General features: G+C 38.5%; 2 protein-coding genes across 4 annotated transcripts; both read right to left on the bottom strand.

Moving 5' to 3' along the window:
- Positions 1-1,978: 1,978 nt before the first annotated feature.
- On the bottom strand, positions 1,979-15,375 carry LOC149024150 (uncharacterized). Of its 3 annotated transcripts, XM_089144472.1 has the most exons (8): positions 14,961-15,375; positions 14,749-14,817; positions 13,530-13,650; positions 10,575-11,002; positions 10,168-10,328; positions 9,972-10,084; positions 7,554-8,827; positions 1,979-2,967 (listed from the first exon to the last, which is right to left on the bottom strand). In XM_089144472.1, exons 2-7 carry the CDS (start codon positions 14,790-14,792, stop codon positions 7,796-7,798), a joined length of 1,899 nt encoding a protein of 632 aa, XP_089000598.1. In that variant the 5' UTR covers positions 14,793-14,817; positions 14,961-15,375; the 3' UTR covers positions 1,979-2,967; positions 7,554-7,795. The 3 variants fall into 3 exon arrangements, with proteins under 3 accessions (XP_089000598.1, XP_089000599.1, XP_089000600.1); XM_089144473.1 differs by having other exon boundaries at positions 14,749-15,375; XM_089144474.1 differs by lacking the exon at positions 14,749-14,817.
- Positions 15,376-17,291: 1,916 nt separating this feature from the next.
- Positions 17,292-20,593, bottom strand: LOC149024149 (uncharacterized). Its single transcript, XM_089142894.1, has 3 exons — positions 19,662-20,593; positions 19,181-19,409; positions 17,292-17,789 (listed from the first exon to the last, which is right to left on the bottom strand). Exons 1-3 carry the CDS (start codon positions 20,352-20,354, stop codon positions 17,293-17,295), a joined length of 1,419 nt encoding a protein of 472 aa, XP_088999020.1. The 5' UTR covers positions 20,355-20,593; the 3' UTR covers position 17,292.
- Positions 20,594-21,366: the final 773 nt, after the last annotated feature.

Below are 21,366 nucleotides of genomic sequence, written 5' to 3'. Positions count from 1 at the left end.
ACAACAAATTACAAGTAGCCCCTGCTATTCAAGCTAGAGCCTTGAGCATTCCACAAGGATGTGCCATTGGAGTCAAGTCACTTTGAGATATCTCTATAGTTCTTTTCCCCAGAAGGGGCTCGACTTTAGTGCTTCGCAATTAATGCGCAACACTGTTAATTGCACAGTACTGTGTTGCGAACGGTTGAGATTGAAATCTCAGTTGAAATCTCGATCTCGGCCGTTTGTTGTAGGTGTTGCGCATAAATTACACATCACCCCAGCAATATCCCCCCAGAAGAGGGTAGTCAACTAATTAGTACTTCAGGCTGGCTTTGGGTTTGGGGTGGATAGTGCAGAAAGATATCATTGAATATGGGTTGACGAAAAAAATAGCAAACAGGGTCCTCCAGCATGTCATATGCTCAAGGGACCCTTTTGTTGCTACCTCACAAGTATCTCCCATGCAGCTTTCAATCTTAACATGTAAAGATCTAATTGATGTGATTATAAAGGAGAGGTCGTAGTTATTAATTGAATCTTGAAAATACCATCACATAAATGTTTCCAGGTAGCAAAAACTAATAAGGTTGCATGCATTAATTCAGACGTTTCGAAGGGTGAAGTTAGGATTCAGCATTGAGGTGCATAATGACTTATTAACCAATTTGTCATTATTCTTAAAAAAAAAATTAATTAATAAAAAAGATTAAAATGTTAATATTTCACACATTAAAAAAAAAATTTTAAAAATAAAAAATAAAAAATAAAAAAAAAGAAAGAAAAGAAAGAAGAAGAGCCAAAAAGAGATCAAAAAGATCTCGTTTTAGATACTTAACAAAGAGTCCGGATCAGCGACCTGTACGGGGAGCACTTTGTGCTCCCCCCACGCTTCCCGACCACAAACATCAGTGGGGCCCACGGTAAAAAACACTTTTTGGAAGAAAGAAAAAAAATTCACCAGTGGGACCCACTGATGTTTGTGGTCAAAAAGCCATGGGGGAGCACAGACCCGACGGGGAGAAGATCCGGATTCCTTAACAAAGGGGTGAGGGGAGGGCGGCTGGGGAAGCTCTGCCCTGAGCGTCATTATATGCAAATCAAATCTCTCTTTTACGTTCAAGTGTCACAAGAAGGGCTTGTACTGAAGCACTTTCATGAAAGAAAATGCCGCCATTATGTTGTTTCGGAGGACTGTTCATCATGTGTCATGATCAAGGAGCGACATCTTGTTGAGATGTTGTAATTCGGTGGTAGCCGAAACCAGTAAATCGGCGAAATCTCGTCGATTTACTAGGTATCTTTCGTTCTAATATCAAAAAAAGAAAATAAAAAATAATGGAAAAAGTAAAACCTATCTCTACGCGTGAATGCTAAATCATTTCCATCCAGCTTTCACACAGCCCAAAACCCTGATTAATTACCCTCCATGTGATGTGAAGTCACTCAATCGAATATTCTCCATCCAGCCCGTCACGTAACCCAAAACCCTCATTGATTTCTTATCTTTGGGGTTGCGTGCGCACTTGGTTTTTGGGATAAGATTGAACTTCATCCCTTCATCTTCCCCATGGAGTTGGACTAAAGAAAACAAAACTCAGTGGCTTATTTTCTTCCACCGTTCCACGACAGGAATCCAGCCTTCTATGGGAAATCTGTCTCAGTTTTGTGAGTTAAAGACGTTTCTGATTGAGTCTCTGAACTAAAACCGTCGAATGGTCTTTCGTTGCCGCTGCTAGTCCATTAATTCCTTCCAATGGATGCTAAGCCATTGCCATAGCCGTCATTGGAATAGCTGTCATCACTTCAAATCTCCTTCGTCCGCAGAGCTTAGCGTCTTCTTCTTCTTCAATCTTTTCCATCAAAGCAAGGATCAATCGGCAAAGCTTATTTTTGCCCTTTTTAACCGATTAGGCATTTTCCACCAATTATTTTACAAGTTTCCGGCGATATCGTATACTTTCGTCTTTCGATCTAGATTTCGGTTCGGTAGTCACCGAACTGGGCGAATTTCACCAAAATGTTTCACCTTACTCATGATTTACCACTCTCACAACTCACGAATGGTTTTGGTCACCAAGTTGGACTCTTTCATCCGCAACTTTTAAGGATATCCAAATTCGTCCGACTTTTAATAGGATACTAATATGGTAATAACCATTTTCAACCGATTATCATTCATCATCTTTTCTGACCAAGTTATTTGGAAATGTTTTTCTTATTTTTATAATTTTTTTGACTTGAGATATTGACTATTTGTCAAGATTTTCTACTAAAGTAATTATCAAAATTGCTAAATTCTTAAATTTCAAACCTAACCCTCACAAATAAAATGGTAAAAATATCAACAGGTAGTCGAAAATGAAAACTTGTTCAATCTGTACTTGTACAAATTTAGAAGAATCTGTTTCAGAAAATAGTTTATCAAAAAACCGATAGAATATTATCTGAGTCCACCCGAATATAATAGGATGCATATATGGTATTACCACTATCGAATCCATTTACACCCCTACTAGAGGAAGCCACTTAAGTGCAACTTCTTGGTAATACCAATAAAGATCCAACCGTTCCCTATAGCCACAAAGCTTCCTCTAGTACATCCCAAATGTGAGAAGTTTCATTTCACGTGCTTGGAGTTGATGGCGCCAGCCACCACTCACAACCACAACCAACAGTTGATGAAACCAGCATAGCTCATCCAAATAACTTTGGTGGCAGCAAGAAGTTTGTACCCGCTTCTACAGACTCTCTTCATCCAAATCAAATGAAGTTCAAACGAGGACACATCCATTAATCATACATAAGCTTTAGTACATGGGTTTCATTCTTTACGCATAGTTAAGATCGGAGAAAAGACCCATTTTGAAGGTTAACCTGTTGCTGCTTGAGCTCATGCAAGAGTAACACAAGGTAAGCATACATCAAGCTCAACATATGAAGGCTGTATAGCATGATCACGTTCCCTCTGCAGCATAAGTACGCGTCCTGCCAAGAATGGAAAAAGAATCAGAAGTTAATCACACATATTTCAAATGAATTTCTGGGTTTGAAATGGGTACATTTGATATATAAAGTTATAAGATAATCTATTAAAACAAACACCACGAAATAGCGAATAAAAAAAACGAAAACACAGAGATTTAATGTGGTTCACACATCGATGTGGTATGTTACGTCTATGAGTGAAGAAGAAGAGGTTTTCCACTATATAGAAGAAGAACAGAAGAAAAATCTCACAACTAATTACCAAGAACGGTATCACAAGAACTCTCACCCAAAACCCTAATCGAAAATCTCTCAATAATATGTGGTAGGTGAACATAAGATACATATATATAAACTCTAATCAGGTAAACTGCTCGACTCATCAGGCCGAGTCGTACCATACCGCGGGGGCTCCTGCACCCCTCCACAAATCTCCGCAAATGGGTCATTCAGGTTGCCCTCCAAAATATGTTGCTGCAGGTCCATCTTCCAAAACGGGTACAAGAATTCGGGTCAAAATATAACACAATCATTTTCCTTATCGATTTTCTGAGAAGTAAAAGTTATAGCCGGCTACAAACCATGTCCAAATTATAGAAGTAGACACAAAAATCAGAAGATTGCACAAGTCAACCAAACTATGCCTTAACAACAACTCAATGGGGTCAACTACATAAGTCTTCCGTTCCACCCTTAGACGCTATTCAAAGCCAACTTTCTTGATCATAATCAACATGGATCTATTCATACTCATCTAATAGTTATTTTAGGTTCGCCACTCACTCTACCAGACTTCTCCAAGCTGGACCGAATCGCAAATCCTTATGGGAGACTTCAAAGGCCTTTGTGGCACATGCAAACGGTTCATAATAACATTTGGGGGGATGAACATTCTATTGATGAGCATGTAGCTAGCATTGAGAGATAAAAATTAGGTTACAGATATGCCTTGGGGGAAGCCATAAAGAAAACTTTGGAGTTGGAAGTATCAGTAGGCATTTCACATAGTTTATGCCTTCCATGTAGAAGCTTGCAGAACTTGCAAATAGCTCAAGAGCACTCAAGAAACCTACTGTATATTTTAATGCAAGTCAGCTACTCAAGGGTGAGATTCACGTCAGTTGACAAATAGCTTGATTTACTACTTTGATGGTACTAAAGGAATCCCATTGTTACTAAACTCAGTTGTAAGCATGGTTCACTCATGCACAACATAAACCAACAAAACTAAGAGACCAATAACTTAGAGCATAGCGGAGGAGAATACAGTCCGGAGGCTGAAGATGACAATGGCAGATGAGGATCAGGATAAGTGCAGGTTCACGGAAGGAAAAAGTCCATAACAGAGAGGGACGGCAGACCAGGTAATGTAGTACTGTATTTGAATGATCAAAACAGTAGCCAAATAGGACCTTTCACAGGGAATCAATCTTCAGATTTGATAGACTTAAGATAGATAAAATTCAGATATAATGGAAGGCTGAAAACTGAAGTGGTAGAACAAGGATATTGGTTTAAGAACAAGGACTAACTAGGTCTTCAAAACAGCAGTATGCTATAAAGAAGAATGGATGGAACAATATAAGAGAATTAAGAGAACAATAAGGACAACAAAGTAACACCCGGGCTTCACATCGCAAAGTGGATCGATTGGATCGAACACCAACCTACCTTGATCAAACACAAGGGTTCTCCAAAGAGGAGGAATGCTAGCAAGCAATTTGATTTCAATTCATAAGTTGTTTTTTTTTTTTTTCCATCTCTTACATAAGTCTCTTATATAGCACTCTAAAAAGACATAAACAATAAGGGTAACATCCAACCACTAGCTAACACAACCTACTACAAACATTAATGGAAACATCCAACTACTACCCAAGACCACTAGTCAAAAACAATAATGGAAACATCCAACTACCACCCAACACCACTAGTCAAAACAATAATAGAAATATCCACCTACTATACCCCACCACTAACCACACCACCTACTAGCTCCTTTTGTTGACTTTTCAAAGCTAGACTTGGGCTTAGTTCAAAATAGTGGGCTGATATTCTTCTTCCACTAAAGTGATCCAAGCCCATGAAACCATGGGCTCATTTTAACCCACTCCAATAGTCCTAGCCCATGCAAGCCATGGGCTGTTTGGGGTCATGTCCTTAGGCTTTAATGGGCTTAAGCTTTGGGCTATTCTCTCTTTTGTATCTGTTGCCAATTCTGCATCAACTCTCCCCGGCTTGAAAACATTCATCTCCGACGAATGGGTGACTGATATGTAACGCTCACACCAATCGGGATCGAGTTTCTCGAAGTTGCCAGCATGAATCCAAGTGCTCTCATTTCGTGGACGATTCTTCCATTTGACGAGGAAAGCATGGTATCCAGTGCCACGACGAGTGGCTTTGTAAGAGTCATCCAAAACCTCTTCAATGATGTTAGTGATTGGTGGCTTGAGTTGGGGCAGCCTCAACATTTGTTCAGTGTCTCCCTCATCAGAGTGGTGTCGCCATGAGCCATCCTTCTTTGGAGTGAGTAATGACGGTACAACACATGGACTTAAGCTCTCTTGAATGACTCCTTTATGTGGCAACTCACCCACCTGTCGTTTGAAGTCATTGTGCTCTGCTAGGCTGAGGTGATAGGTTGGAAGGTTTGGTAACACCACACTCGATACCAAATCAATGGCATGCAAAATATCGTGCATAAGAGGTAGCTCGTTAGGCAACTCATCAGGAACCAACTTAAGGCAATCAGAAGGCAATTGTTTGATAAGTGGAAGGAATGTCACCTTAGGTTGAGGGGTAACTTCTCTTGTAACAGGAGCCAATACCAGCCCTGTGTTATGGCTAGTGTGAATGAACTCCTGGTGTTCAAGCTTTACCTTTTGAGAATCACCAACATGCTCATTGAATTTAGGTAACTCTTTGATGGGTGGAGGGTGTGGAGCATGAGTAGAGGTAACAACTTTAGCCTTCATTGCTGAGCGCCTCTCTTCCTCGTGCTTGTGACTTGCAGTGAGTTGGTTGCTCAATTGTTGCAACATCCCCATCATTTGTGCCATAAGGTCAGTATCCAATCAAAAAGTTTTACTCCCAGTCATGGCTCTGATACCAAATAATGTAGTACTGTATTTGAATGATCAAAAAAGTAGCCAAATAGGACCTTTCACAGGGAATCAATCTTCAGATTTGATAGACTTAAGATAGATAAAATTCAGATATAATGGAAGGCTGAAAACTGAAGTGGTAGAACAAGGATATTGGTTTAAGAACAAGGACTAACTAGGTCTTCAAAACAGCAGTATGCTATAAAGAAGAATGGATGGAACAATATAAGAGAATTAAGAGAACAATAAGGACAACAAAGTAACACCCGGGCTTCACACCGCAAGGTGGATCGATTGGATCGAACACCAACCTACCTTGATCAAACACAAGGGTTCTCCAAAGAGGAGGAATGCTAGCAAGCAATTTGATTTCAATTCATAAGTTTTTTTTTTTTTTTCCATCTCTTACATAAGTCTCTTATATAGCACTCTAAAGAGACATAAACAATAAGGGTAACATCCAACCACTAGCTAACACAACCTACTACAAACATTAATGGAAACATCCAACTACTACCCAAGACCACTAGTCAAAAACAATAATGGAAACGTCCAACTACCACCCAACACCACTAGTCAAAACAATAATAGAAATATCCACCTACTATACCCCACCACTAACCACACCACCTACTAGCTCCTTTTGTTGACTTTTCAAAGCTAGACTTGGGCTTAGTTCAAAATAGTGGGCTGATATTCTTCTTCCACTAAAGTGATCCAAGCCCATGAAACCATGGGCTCATTTTAACCCACTCCAATAGTCCTAGCCCATGCAAGCCATGGGCTGTTTGGGGTCATGTCCTTAGGCTTTAATGGGCTTGAGCTTTGGGCTATTCTCTCTTTTGTATCTGCTGCCAATTCTGCATCACCAGGTGAAATGAAGCTGGTCCCAAATAGTTGACATGGCTAGTTTGGTGGTGCATAAAGCTGTCTCTATAAGTTTCTTATTTTTAGTTCTGCAAAAGGGTGTAATACAAACAGGACGAAGAAAACACAAAAGAAAAAAATGAACATTTGGGTTAATTACCATCTCTTATTTTGGGGGTTTGTTATGTCCTTTAATCAATTATAATCCCCTTAACAGGTATTCAACAGAAAGAAAGAGCTCAAGGCCATCCAAGCAAGCTTGAGGATGAAGGATGAGCTACAAAGCAAAATAATAATCATATCATTGCATTGAGTTTTAAGGAAAACTGTCTTGGTTCATACTGAAAATGATATCAAGATAAAGCAATGAGAACATAGCAAGACCCATATATTCCTAAGAGAAAAACAAACCAAACAAGAAGAAGAAACAGGAATGTGTTAATGAAGGCATATATCATAAAATTTAATTTTTTCTAATTTGACAGTTTCAAATAACATCAAAATGATGTCTTGTGCTGCAGTAGAAATTCAGATATGCTAGAGATATTATGAGAGAATTTGCATAAGGGTTCTCGAATTGCAAGATTGAAACTTGATAAATTTGAGAGGTACCTGCAAGTTATATGAGCTTTCTCAAATAGGTTTGCTATACCTTGGCTTTCTTCACATGCCTCATATCCCACGATTTATTCTGTTCTCTCACTTCGTTATGTTCCAAATAAAATCATAACCATCGCTCTTCAGCCCACAGTGACGAAAAAGGAAAGGACATAATCAAGAATGCTAACTATTAAACAGAAAGCACTAACTGTCAATACAAAATCATTGTAGGAGACTAATAATGGAAATTGCTATCATTTATGTATATTTGGCCTGATATGATCTTGGTAAATGTAATTTTGTCGTCCAGAAGTAATTGTTCCTATGTTCGGTAGTCTTTGAATTCCATCACCATTGCCAGAAGGCATTTTGAGAACCAAATCTGCATAAGGAGGATTGATGTATCTACTGGTTGCGGGTACTCCCCTGCTCATATCCGTAAAAGTATCAAGATATGACTTCTGAGTAGAGATATATCCACCCTCCATGTAAGGGCTGGCAGTGTATCTATCTCTAGCAGCACCTCCAACTCCCATGTTGGGATAATTCCTTGTTAAACTAAGATGAGAATCAGGAAAGGGGCCCAACAAACTCATCTGGGAATGACGAGTATTTTCAAATTTCAAGTCAGTTGGTACTCTGAATAACCCAGCACATCCAACAGGGATCTCCATGGCATCACAGATCTTAATTGCTGGAAAAGGAGCATCTGTGGCTCCCACCATTGGCCCCTCTATGCCCGATAATGGTGATCTATTGAGTTCATGTTTCAGAGATGATTTAGCATGTTTCAGTGCCTCCAACACACCATAAAGGCTATCTTCTGATTCATGCAATGGCACCACTTGGGGTTTGCTCTGCCCAACCAATGAGTCTTGTTTGCAAAAATTGTCATATGCATGGGATGCAGATTTATGCACACGGCAATCTTCAGAGGATGCATGCAATGGTTGATGAAGAGAGTTGTCCAACAAGTCTAGCTTTTCCTTCTCCCTGGTGTTAGTTTCTGTTTTTGGTTGGCTTGGAAAATATAAACTAGTGGAGAATTTATCAACCATGCCGCCGTGCGGTTGAACCGATAGGCAACCCATTTCAGCATGCACTGTAGGAACAACTCCATTCGCAAGGGGTTTGTCTACTTTATCTCCATAATGACAACCATATTCTGTATCTGATCTCACTCCTTGAACATGAGATGGAATGGTGTCAGGTGGATCAACAGTTTCTGCCTTGATGTCATCCCTTTCTTCAGTGATGTCAGACTGATTCCCAGGTTCACCTGGATCCTGCATGTTCCATGGTCAATAATAGCAGATGTTAGCTTTTGGTAAAAAACCCAGAAAGGAGGGGACCATTACAAGAAAAGAAAATTAAAGAGTTTTTTATGTGTGGGTCCCTTTACTAGACCATAAACTAATGTTGGGTCCCCTTAATGCAATATAGTACGTGTGGGTCCCAAGCAGACTAACACCGTTAGCCGTCATTAAGTATGTTCAAATTTCAAAAGTGAAAAGACCAAAGTACCCCTTAGGTTATTTAATACATTGTGTTAATTTAAAAAAAGAGATAATTGGTCATTAAGCATTAATTATATGGTTAAAAAAAATATACATATCCAAAAAAAGGGGGGAAAATCTATAATAACACAATGTATTAAATAACCTCAGGGGCATTTTGGTTCTTCCATGTTTGAAATTTGAATATACTTAATGGCGACTAACGGTATTAGTCTGATTAGGACCCACATGTAATATATTGCACTAAAGGGACCCAACGTTAGTTTGCGGTCCACTAAGGGGACCCACACGTAAAAAACTCAAAATTAAAAGAAAGAATAGAAGTCTAAAGAAATAGACCAATTTAAAATGGTACAGAAAAATATGGATTGGATAAAACAAATATGGAAAATCTAGATGCCACCATGTCTTGTGAAATAGAAGTACATGAGTACATCCTTGCAAGTGAGGAGCAGAAAAACATCTCCTGGTCAAATTGGCTTAATATGAGTAGAAGAAGCATTTGAAATTTAGAAAGATGTATTTGGTACGATTTTCGGTCAGTTCTCTTAATTTAGGGTAAAATTGACCATTGTAATCTATGTGGGTCCTCAATTCAAATGGACTAACCCAAGTACTGCAAGTTTAGAAACAATGAAGAGCATAACGTTCAATTAATATTCAAATCTGACCATGATGATTCCCAAAATCAAAATTAAAAGCAGAACTACCTAGCAGATAAATTCAATGAGGAACTCAGGAACACTCAAAAATTTGCTCATCATATCTATAGTTTAAGTTTTTTGATGCACCCGGTAAAATTATAAATGATTGATTCCAATGAAACATGTTTTCAACAGATGTTCAAAGAAGGTATTACTGAAACAAAGCATATCAATATATTTAAAGTTCAAACGATGCTGAAGAAGCACACCAGATTACAGGTGCTATTTTCTCTAAACTTTTCTTCCCACTCTCTCTGAGCGTTTTCTTCTGCTTCATACTGAACAATGAGCTGGGCCTGATGTTCTAGTGCCCTTTCCATATCTGCATTTCACCCAATTGATTGGCATAAAGACCATTATCATACAAATCTATGATATTCTTCAATTGAGACTGGGACTCTATACCTTCGAGAAACAGTTTCTCTTCCTTAGTTTTAGATCTTTCTTCTGCAGTCTCGATTGAACGATCTTTAGAGTCATTGGAAGTGTCTCCTGATGTGATAGGTTCTCCATTTCTTTGAGAATCATGCTGGAAAGACTCACCTCTCACTTCATCAGGTCCTGATCTGACATCACCAGTAGATAATGCATTGAGACATTGCAAGTGATGGTAGCAGTACTTATCTAGCAGCAGTTATGCATTGGGAGGTTCTTTGAGAGATTTATTGGATTTATGACATCAGTCATATGATAATGAAAAACAAATTCAAAATCAGATGGTGCATATGCAAATTTAAAAGCCAATTTACAAGATTTCCAGAGAAAAAACAGCGAATATTAAAAAGAAAAGGAAAAAGCATTGAGAGCCTGACCTTATTTCTTTTCTTTTTATCTGGCGGCACGATTTGCCCAAATTTCTTCTGGAAGAAGATCCACTTCTAGAAATGAAACTGCTGCTCCTCCTAGTCTGATCTATGTATTCTGACTTGGAAGAAGTTGGACTCTTGGTGCAGTTTTTCCAAGATAAACTTCTACTAGTTACAGAAGTTTTCAGCTCTGAACCAGAAAACTCCAATTTGTTAGCCCTGGCTTTCAAAGTTACAGAGCTGTCCTGTTTCTTTTCATGTCCAATACTCTCAGATTCACTTTGGAATCCTTCTTGGTCAGAACTTGAGTCAAAAGTATCTGAGAAGTCACTGACTCTATGGTGTCCCAAAATTGCTAGAACCTCAGCAGTTGCTTTCTCGGCTCTGTTCCTTTGAAGAGTCACAGATTTTAGTTGTTCCTCCAGTTCCAACACCTATGTTTTTCCCAGAAAGAAAAAGAAAAAAGGAACAGATATTACTGAGAAATAGAAAATTGAGTGTAACTGAGAATTTTATTTTGGAGAAATTACTGTTACCCCTGGAACTATTGCACCTTTACTTCCCAAACCCGTACTTTCTAGATTTACCAATACCCTTCATGCCTGATGGTGTCAAGTTTCTTTTAGCTGTCACTGTAAAAGTCCTCTATACCCTTACATTTTTTTTCCAGGCTTATCACTAAAAGTTGAAATTTCCACTTGCCCCTTTATGCATTTAACATTTGAAACCCACCCAACCCCATCCATATCCAGTGCATCCAGTAAGCTCAAACAGAAGCAAATCCAAAGGAGGAGGGAATGAATCATGATCTCTGGCCATCTCCAGTGAAGGCCAGCAGCTCCATTTATGTCCCTCCAGTATGCTAATAAAAGGGCTTTTCAACGTTTAAATAGAATAAACTGATTAGTTCTTTGAGTAACTGGTTATTCCTACTTATAGATTTCTTAATCTTGTTCCGCTTTTGTTGTAGGAACTGCAATGCCCTGAATTTCGGATTGATTCTAACAGAAAATAAAATTCTGCATTTTTCATTTCAATAGAAAAGAGAAGGGACGTTTTTAGGGATTGCTGAGATACTATACAGTACAATCAATCAAAAGAACTCAACCGAATTTCAATAAAAAAGGTCAGGTTTAGTAATCAACCCAAAACAAAAGAGAACATTTCCATCTAATTTATAATATTTTAGCAGCATGGCCAAGTGGTAAGGCAGGGGACTGCAAATCCCTTTTCAATAGTTCAAATCCTGGTGTCACCTGAGCAACCAAAGAGTCACAATACCTTATATTCTGCTATTCTGCTGATATAATTGGGTCTTTGAGCTTTCAACATATCAACTGGCAAAAACCCAAATGAAAGAACTTGGGAGAAATCAAAAGGAAGGTTCGGTTTGTGATTCAAAGTTTTTCTTTTCTTTTTATTTCCCCCCCTTTCTTAAACTTCACTTTTGGATTTCAAATATCTTATCTAAAAGGAAAAGCTCATTGCTATTGTTCTTTTTTTTTTTTCCGGGTGGGTTTTTTTGGGAGGTCGAGTTAGGAAGGATTAATCATCTGTTAGGGTAAAGATTGCTTATTTCCTGGAAGAATGTGTACAGGTTTTGAAGACCAATGCCTAACCAAAAGTTTGTTTGGTTTTTCATTCCAGATGTCAGAGAGGATAAAGGATCTCATGTGTTATGCTCAGAATGAACTACCTCTACCTTCCTTAAAACATTCTCATTCACTGTTGAGATGATAGGAGGAAGAGTTCCCATTTCTCCAGACTCTCAACATATGCTGCCGGGAAGATTGAAATTGCTTTGTGACAGTTGGAAAAAAAGTGTGACTGGGCTTTGATTCATCCGATCATGAATGCAATTTGAAATTCAGAAACTTGTGGAAGCTTTATCTTGCAATGCAAAATGGATGCTTACCCCAAAATGCAACTTAGGAAGCAAAGGAAGCTAACTTCTAGTGAGTTTATCAGTCCATCCATCACCATGTGGATACTCTAGTTTTGGATTCACTTTCAGTCTGCTAGGAGACATGAATTCAGTCTGCTTGTTCAACTCATGTCTCCTACAAACCTTCTCTATGTCAGTTCAAATTTAATTCCTAATCTTCTGATATACATTCCTTTGTATTTCTGAACACAAACCCTATTCTTAACCTTCCATCACCATCTCAGAACCTGGCCTGTTGTCTTCTAGGAATACAATTCCCATCATCCCATTAGTCCGCCCTTCAATAAAAACAACTTGACCAAAGTTTCAGTCTCACTGAACCCTACTTTCAGAGCTACAAAAAATGTATATTCCAGTTATAGTACGACCCCAGTTTCTATTCAAATTACTTACTCAGATTTCAGACATGACTTCTCTTAGATTCTGCTGAAACCAACATATTCAAGTTTTAGATATGGCACTAAAAGAAGTGTTTTAACTTTTTCAACACTGGAAGAGTGGTTTCAGACACCATCTCAGAACCTGCCCTGTTCATTAACTAGGGAACTTGGTTTAACGCAAAAAAGGGAGGAAAGAATGGAGATAGAATAAAGAATTGGGGCAAACAACAAACCTATTCTGTTTTTTGGGTATTTTTTTTCCTCTTTGGGAATGTTTTGGGTATTTTCAATAAAGGCTAAAATATAATTTACGTTTGGGGGGTATATAGTAATTACATGAATGCCTATAATAGTCAGGGCTAGTTGGAAAAAAAAACACATGCCACATCAGCAGTTAACATACCAGGGTTAATAGTAGGGGGCAACAGGAAACATATGCAAACTACAGGGTTTGATTAGTAATTTGCAAAAGTGTAGGGGGCCAACTAGTAATTTTGCAATGGTTCAGGGGGTACCAGTAATTATCCCTTTTATGTTTAAAAAGAAAAGAGTTCGAGAACATACCAAAAAATGGTTTCCAACATCAGATTAAAAAGGAAAGGGGTTCACTAAAATAAATAAATACATAAAACAAACCCTTTCAGCCAGTTCATCAGCTCTCTGTCTAGCACTCTTTGATACAGATCTTTCAGCCAGCAACCGAGCACGAAGAAACTCAATTGTCATTTTAGCAGAGTCCTCCTTTTCAGTCATCTTTCTGACGAGTAAGAACCAAAGGATTCAGTTTCTCAACAATGCTAAAATGCTTAATTGCAGTTCTCACAATATGATGAACTCCATGACAGCCAGCAACAAAGACAATACGGCAACCTATCATGAAATGATATGTCCAAAATATTCTTATGTCTCCTTTCTATCCTAATTTCCAGTGGCTTGTTTCTTTTAACTTACTTTGCCTACAGTGGATTATAATACAACTTAATAATGCTGTTCAAATAAGCAGAATCAGCAATGTGTTCTGATCCAGCCAGAATAAACCAAAATCAGCTCAAATCACCTGAACCATACAATAATGCCCCAAATCAGCCAAGTGTAATTGGAATCAGCCTCCTGGAAGAAGTCTATACACATACAAGCATGTACATCTTGGCCTTGCTTTGACCAACCACCTAACTGCCCTTTCACCTATCTGATTCAGAGAGATAACAGTACAATATTTTCCTTCCCGGTCAGCAAACAGAAACAAATATTATTCCTTACTTAATCTAACCACCAGTCAAACTCAGTGTTAGGACCCCTTCCGGCATGAATTTGAATCTGCATTCTCCCACTTCAGAGACCAAGTTCAACTATCTATATAAAACATAAATGTTCAAATACATTACCAGAAACACATCACCATTTTTGGATTTTGGAAGGTCTGTATCTAAGCACTCTGTCAACACTCATCTCCTTGAGAGATCACAAATTCTGATGGTCAAATAGGATCCATTGACTAAACTCCCATATCTCCTACTTATCCAGGATTAGTGAAAGCTAGAACTATGATGAAAATTAAAATTAACAATCGTTAACAGTAGAAATCAGAGGAAGAATAGAATCTCCAAAAGATGACTGCAACCAAGGACGACACCTTCACTCGTTTAATGAATGAAAATGAATTCCAAACATCCACTACGCTAGCAATACTGTGATATGTACAAAGTACAGTAGAATGTAAAGTTTCACAACCAAAGCCCTAGCTGACATGCAGTACAGAACCCTTATTTCCTCAACAGCTAGTCACATCCATAGGCACAAAAGATTAGAGAAGAAACAAATAACAAAAGAAAGCAAAACAAGCAAGGCTCCTTACTTCTGATCCTGCTTATTTAGATCTTCATCCGGCGAATTCTGCATTATAAGAAGACAAGTGGAACCAATCCTACAAAACCCCAGCTATAAACCTCAGTTTTTCTACTACGTCAAAAGCATCAAATCAGATCACTTCCAATTTCCTGTATTCAAGCAAAACCCAAGCTAAATTAAATTCCAGAAAACAAAAACGTGAGGAGGAACAAAACTGACCACAAAAGACAACTTGATCAACTACTCCATTAAAAATCCTCGCTGAGAAGAAGAAGAAGAGAATAACTTGATCAACCTCTCCATTAGAAACCCTAGATGATAAGAAGAAGAACAACAATTAATTAGGGGAAATTGGGTTGGTGGCCTCGGAAAAGGGCTGCTGTAACTTCGTTTCCTTCGTTGTTTCCAGATAGTCTACAATTCAAGGCCTGCTAGCTGACAGCACTGAGTAGAGTCAATTAATTACTAAATCATGAACGGAATTATAATTTTGTTTTCTACCAAAAATAACAAGAAAAATTTATATCAATTAACTAAAAATGATATCTAATTAATAATCATGTCATCCAATAATCATAAATATGCTAATAATGAAATCATTCAGTACAAGTCAAGGAAAGGGAATTGTTCTCATCTCCTACCAACTACAGATTATCAAATGCAAAAGGAAGAATTCAAGTCGTTTTAGATTTAGTTGATCACCGTCCATGTGTTGATCGAACGGCTGAAAGATGTTATAATCTTACATAGATGCTATTTACTTTGATTTACTTATCTTGAAATATATAATTTCATTTCATTTGATTCGATCTATACAAAAAAGAAAAGAAAAAAAAGTTGTCCGCTGAATTTTTTTTTTCGGTAGAAGGTTGGAAGTTTGAATAGAAAGAAAAATCACCCCTACGGTCCTACCAGCAAATCTAATCCATACTAAAGACAAGGGTTGGAGATGTGCCACAGGTTTGGTCATCACTAACAATGGCATCTTTTCATTTCAAGGGATCGATAGCTTGAATGATGTGAAACGATTCAGCTTTGTTACCATGATTCATTTTCTGTGGCTGGAAATGAATAATCGTACTTTTCAGAAGGGTTCTCGGAATGACCTCGACATCTTTTGCTTAGTGGCTAAGATGACCCAATTACGGTTTCAATTTGCTAAGCTAGTGGTGGAGGATTGCCCGAGACTGAGACAGTTCTTCTCTAGTTTGGGTATTTCGATTTCTTTTGCCAAGGTCAAGAGTTATGTTTATTATTAGCTACCACCGCCATGGGGTTGGATCCTGATTAACTGTGACGATTCTCACCAGGAACATATTAGAGGGTTTGGTATTGTGGCTCGGAATTGCAGAGGTGATGTTATTTTTGCTTGTTCTAGTGGCTGTGCTAATGTGGGTGTTTTTCATGCTATGATGCTTGCAATTCGATATAGCTTGCAATTTGCACAACAATATTGTTGTAATAAGGTTTTGGTGCATTCAGACTCCCAAGTGGCAATTAGGACTTTACTGGGTACTTACTGCCTACATTGGGGGATATTACACATTATTGAAGATATTCTTCACTTAAGATCTTTGTTTCAAGAGTGTATTTTGGTGCATGGAGTTAAGGAGACTAATAGGTGTGCAGATTATTTAGCCAGATTGGCAACGGTGGACCAAGAAATTCTGTTGGATCTTCTCTCTTTGCCTGCTCAGCTCTCTTAATATGTTGTGGAAGAGCAGCAATGACGTAGGTTTTGTTTTATTTTATGTATTCTATTTATTTCTATTAATATAAAATTTCATTTTCTCCCAAAAAAAAATGGCATCTTTTACCAGAAAAAAATAATAATAGTCATTTGGACTAATCATACATAATGATGGGGAGATGTGGAGGAACAAAGGCTTAAAACACCTTTAACACATTCACAAGATTATTGTTAAGATTAATTTTGCTTGTTACAATGTACTTTAGGAGGCTCATTTCAGGCTCATTTCAAGGTCTAATCATGTCAGATCACCAAAATAAGGTGTTCACCAGGGTCGTATAGTTTTAAGTCATGTTCACAATTTTGAGCTCTTCAAAATGATTGGGAGTGAACCTCCAAAGTGTGGAAATGAGTCGGGAGGTTGGGGGGGGGGGTGGGGAGGAGTGTGGAAGGACAAGAATTAGATTCCAAAACCTCCTTGATTTTATTGCCTCCACATAAGATTTAGATTTTTTTTAAGGTAAAATTGGTAGCTTTATATTAGGGGATGAGACTATTACAAATACCACAAGACCATCAAACATGTGACTTCACTAAGATGAGCAACCCTTCAATGGTTCACCATTCAAGTTCTGTCTACTCATAGAGAAAGAGAGAACAAAAGTGGCTATTTATACGTTGCTGAGATTTAAAAGTCCTAGCTATTAAGTCCTAACCAAACATCTTTTGGGTTATCTCTCTCCTTAACCTAAAAATGAATTCATAATTACTTGAGAACTTTAGAACTTTAACGAGGCTCCGTTAAAAAATGGCAAACATCTGAAGTTTAAAAGATTAGCTGAGATAGGTAACCAGGACCGGCTATGAATGGACAGATTCATCTGAGAGTTCCTGCAACAATAAACCAAGGATGGCAAGCTCTATCTCAATTGCAATATCACTAACTTGCGCTTGGCTTCTCTTCCACTCTTGGCCTTCCCTTCTCAACTCCTGATCAACCATCATATCTATGGTATCTGATTCCACCTCACTCCATCCCTCCAATTTCGTGCTCACATTGTTGACCACCATTTCGTTATCAACTTCAATATTGTCTCTTCTTTCTTCACTGATCAAGTCTAATATAAGTTTCTTCATATCCCCTGGTGCAGTCTTCGTCTTCTGCTTCCTCTCTTTTAACCGGCCGATCACCGATTCAACAATACTATGTTCGCCACTACTGTCGTCATCTTCTTCATCATCACATTCTTGTGTTTCATCAACATCTACCTCTAACATTCCCTTCTCAAGCTCAATGGGATTTAAATCTGCAAAATTTTCAAATCTTCTTAGCTTGTGCAATAGCTGTTGCCTTGCTCCTGTGGAAGAAAACCAATATGAAACGCATCTTTTAGATAAATTTTCGAGAAATGAAGAATAACCACCTATAAGCATTCTACATGAATTCACTGAATTGTGTTAATGTAACAAGTGACGGGAATTCGGATAAATTACCCATATCGGCATGTTTAAGAACAGTGCTTCACCATTCATACCGATATGTTAGTCGTCCCCACCTCATTACAGATCAATTTAAGAAGAGCCATGTAACGGTAACAAGATATGATATAGGGTTCAATATAAACACCTATAAAACCCTAACATCCCCTAATTGTGTGCAACATTGACCTATGAATGGTGAAGATCAAAAGTGGTGGTCGAGATATTTGTTGTGTTTTTTTTTTTTTTTTGGACTTGCACTGACTGAAACCCAAAACAAGAAAAAAAAGAAAAAACGAGTGGTTGCGATCAAATCCCGACCACCACTTTGAATCCTGACCATAGACAGCTCAGTGGTGCTCAATCATGCATTAACTGCACGGCACTGAAGTTGAGCCCAACGTCTCATCCATCACATATTCTCATCCATCACACATTCAAGAGTAATGACTAACTCCGTATAAAAACAATGTGAAGCAACCTAAATGTATGGTAGATCCAAACCTCTCCACCAAAGAAAGCTGTACGCCTGTACCCTCTCTCGAAAGGGCCTTACACAAGCTTGCTCATGACACGAGCAGGCCTAGATAGGAGCGCGGACAGGTGGGTGGAGAGGATCCGTACACTAGAGTAGTATTATCCTCCACCCTATAAACCGGCAGACCTATTGGTATGTTGATATCAAATTAAAACCCTGATGTGACTCATCCGTCAGCAAAGGATCATCAAGAGAGAATGGGCTGGGTTGGTATGTCAATTCGTGCCCATAAGGGGGTGGGAGCTGGTAAGCTAGGAATGGGCTGGGCTGACACAACCAAGCAAAGGAGATTGAATTGGTCTTTGACTCTTTGCTCACGAGAATAAGAGGGTGGGGGCAGGTAAGCTAGGAAACGAGTATTACAGTTGCAATGACGAAATGATAACAAGGACCTAACACGTCACGGCCCGTGCACTGTACTTGCTAGATCCATATGGATGGTGATACAGCGTGAAATGAGTCCATCTAGGGGTTGCGGTGAGCAGTTTGATCATTTTGACTTAATACTTTTTCCAAATGTACATTCATGACTTGCAAAGTAGGATTTTTTACTCTGCACTGCCACGTATGTAATCATTTGCCATTTATTTTTTTTTTAAATTTTTGGTGTAATATCTGTTCTTGACTTCTTGGAAACCACATAGCCAATAACAAATAATAATAGCGAATCAAAATTGAGGTAAAAAAACAAAATGCAATAAATTATTTGATAATAATTAGGAATTGACGTACTTTGTACGATGGAGCAGCTGCGCTCCAGTGCATCATCATCATCACTATCACCCTCCTCCTTTTCAAATCGACGGTGGTGATTCAAGTCCAACTCATAATAGGAATCTGATTGATAGTGTCGGTTGTCACCTTCTTCATCATCATCATCAACACCGTCGGTTTCGAACGGTTGGTCCAACACAGAAATGGGACTGCTTTGTTCCTTCTCTTTTTTTTCTCCCTCCTCCACCTGTATTACATATAATTATTAATTAATTAATTAATCTCAACTTGAAATGGTGACAGATTTGTCCTTTCAACTTCTCTCGTGTGGCTCTTTCTGTTCTCGGTTTTTGAAACGATTTACTGACACAGGCGTGATCAAAGTACAATCTCTTCCAGAGACAACTGTTCGACATCGTCGGACACGTGAACTGACATTATTACCCTTTCAAAATTACGTACGTGAGTAAACCCAAAAAAAAACAACTCAAACACAAACCTCTTTAATGTGCCGTCTAGGAAACGCCGCCGGTGACGCGAATTCTGGCTTCCGGCAACCTTCGGATGGGCTCGACTCTGCAAGTCTGCTGTTGCATGAACACGATGAACCAATCTCTGAAACTGCTCTGTTTTCCTCAAGAGCCTCCACATTTTCTTGATATTGGTGCTTCTCTATTGCAGATGAATCCGACTTCAACATATCCTTCGCCGAGACCCTCATCTTGATTTCCTTTGTTTTTGGCCTTTGATTCCTCTTGCAGAGATTTATCCTCTTCAATATTGTACCCAAGAAACCAGAACCCAGAATCTTACTGGTGGAATGGCGTTTAGAGGGAGATGGCTGCTCCAGAATCCGGATAGCAGCTTCAAGAAGCAGAGCTGCAGTTCTTGATGGTATATGAACGAAAAGCTTGCTCGAACTTTTATAACATGGACTTTTCAGTGGAGAAGAGAAGTCGAACAGAGGGGATTTTTTGAAGTCCGGAGAGTCATGGAAAGAGAAAAAGCAGGCATTTTCACAGAAGTTAGCAGGAAAAAAGGAGTTACCAGAGAAGGGCTTCCGCTTATTAATCTGCAAGTGATCTCTAGGTACAGATCTTTTCAGTTGCCAACGTTTCTCTTCAATGTAGTTTTGCAGAATGAAAGGCTTTTGATCTTCCGTTAAAAGCTCACGAAGATGTTTATGAGCCATTTTCGAATCTTCTCAGAATAGGAAACAGTGGAATATTGGAATACCTTTAAGAAGCTTCAAATTGATTTGAGATAACACTCCATGGAACGGTACCAGAGATTTCAACAAATATGTGAACCAGTGAGAGGAAGACTATTAGCTGGTAGGGAAGTATGAAGAAGAGGCTTTTGAGTTTGAAATTCGTGATGAGCAGAATTGAATAGTTTTGTTTGCTCTCTAGAAAGAAATGCTTAATTTAGTTTACAGTGAAAACAGAGACAGGCCGCCAGTCACGAGTCTCATTCTTCCTTTTGAAGTGATTTTGCAGAATTTTTTTTTTTTTTTTTTTTGAGAAATCAAAGAGTAGAGAGAACCCAACAGAAGAAGACTTGAAACCTGGACTTCCCCAGCTCGGGTGTCTCGCGCTTGCTCCTTTGCCTACAACTAACTCCACCGGACTATTTAATTTCACTGGTGCAGTTTATGTCCGCTGTTATTGTACCATTAGGCATGAATTCATTGGTTAGTTTCTTTTACCCTTTCTTGAAATTTGGGAAAAGCTTAAATTCGCGTGCCATTTGAACATGCCGCTATCTGGTTGCCACCCAGGCAGGGACTTGATAATTTAACAAGGTAAAAAAAAGAAAAGAGAGATGGGGTAAAGACACGTGGTATATATTCAATATAAATTACTTTTATATATTCAATATATATATATATATATATTTGGTAAATTCTATATCTCCATTCAAGTAATAGAAGAGAGAATAATCCTTACCAGGATTCGCTTATTCCAACTCCAATTTAGAATTATTGCATCAGGAGTAAATATGATTCCACATCTTCGTTCTTTCACGAAATCGTCACTAGTAAGTTTCCGTAATCACGAGGAAAAGGAATGGATTCCACAATCCAAATGTCATGTGGATGGAAGAAAGTAGAAACCAAGACTGAGAAGAAGACGATACATGAAAACATTCTCCTTCCTGTGTTTCTTGGAGAGAGGAGGGAGAGTGAGAGAGAGACGCCTTTC

This window comes from Hakea prostrata, chromosome 2, assembly GCF_041222555.1.
Source record: "Hakea prostrata isolate BN-2017 chromosome 2, UWA_Hpros_2, whole genome shotgun sequence".
NCBI lineage: Eukaryota > Viridiplantae > Streptophyta > Magnoliopsida > Proteales > Proteaceae > Hakea > Hakea prostrata.
The sequence above is the reverse complement of the archived record's forward strand: the minus strand, read 5'-3'. Positions and strand labels throughout refer to the sequence as shown.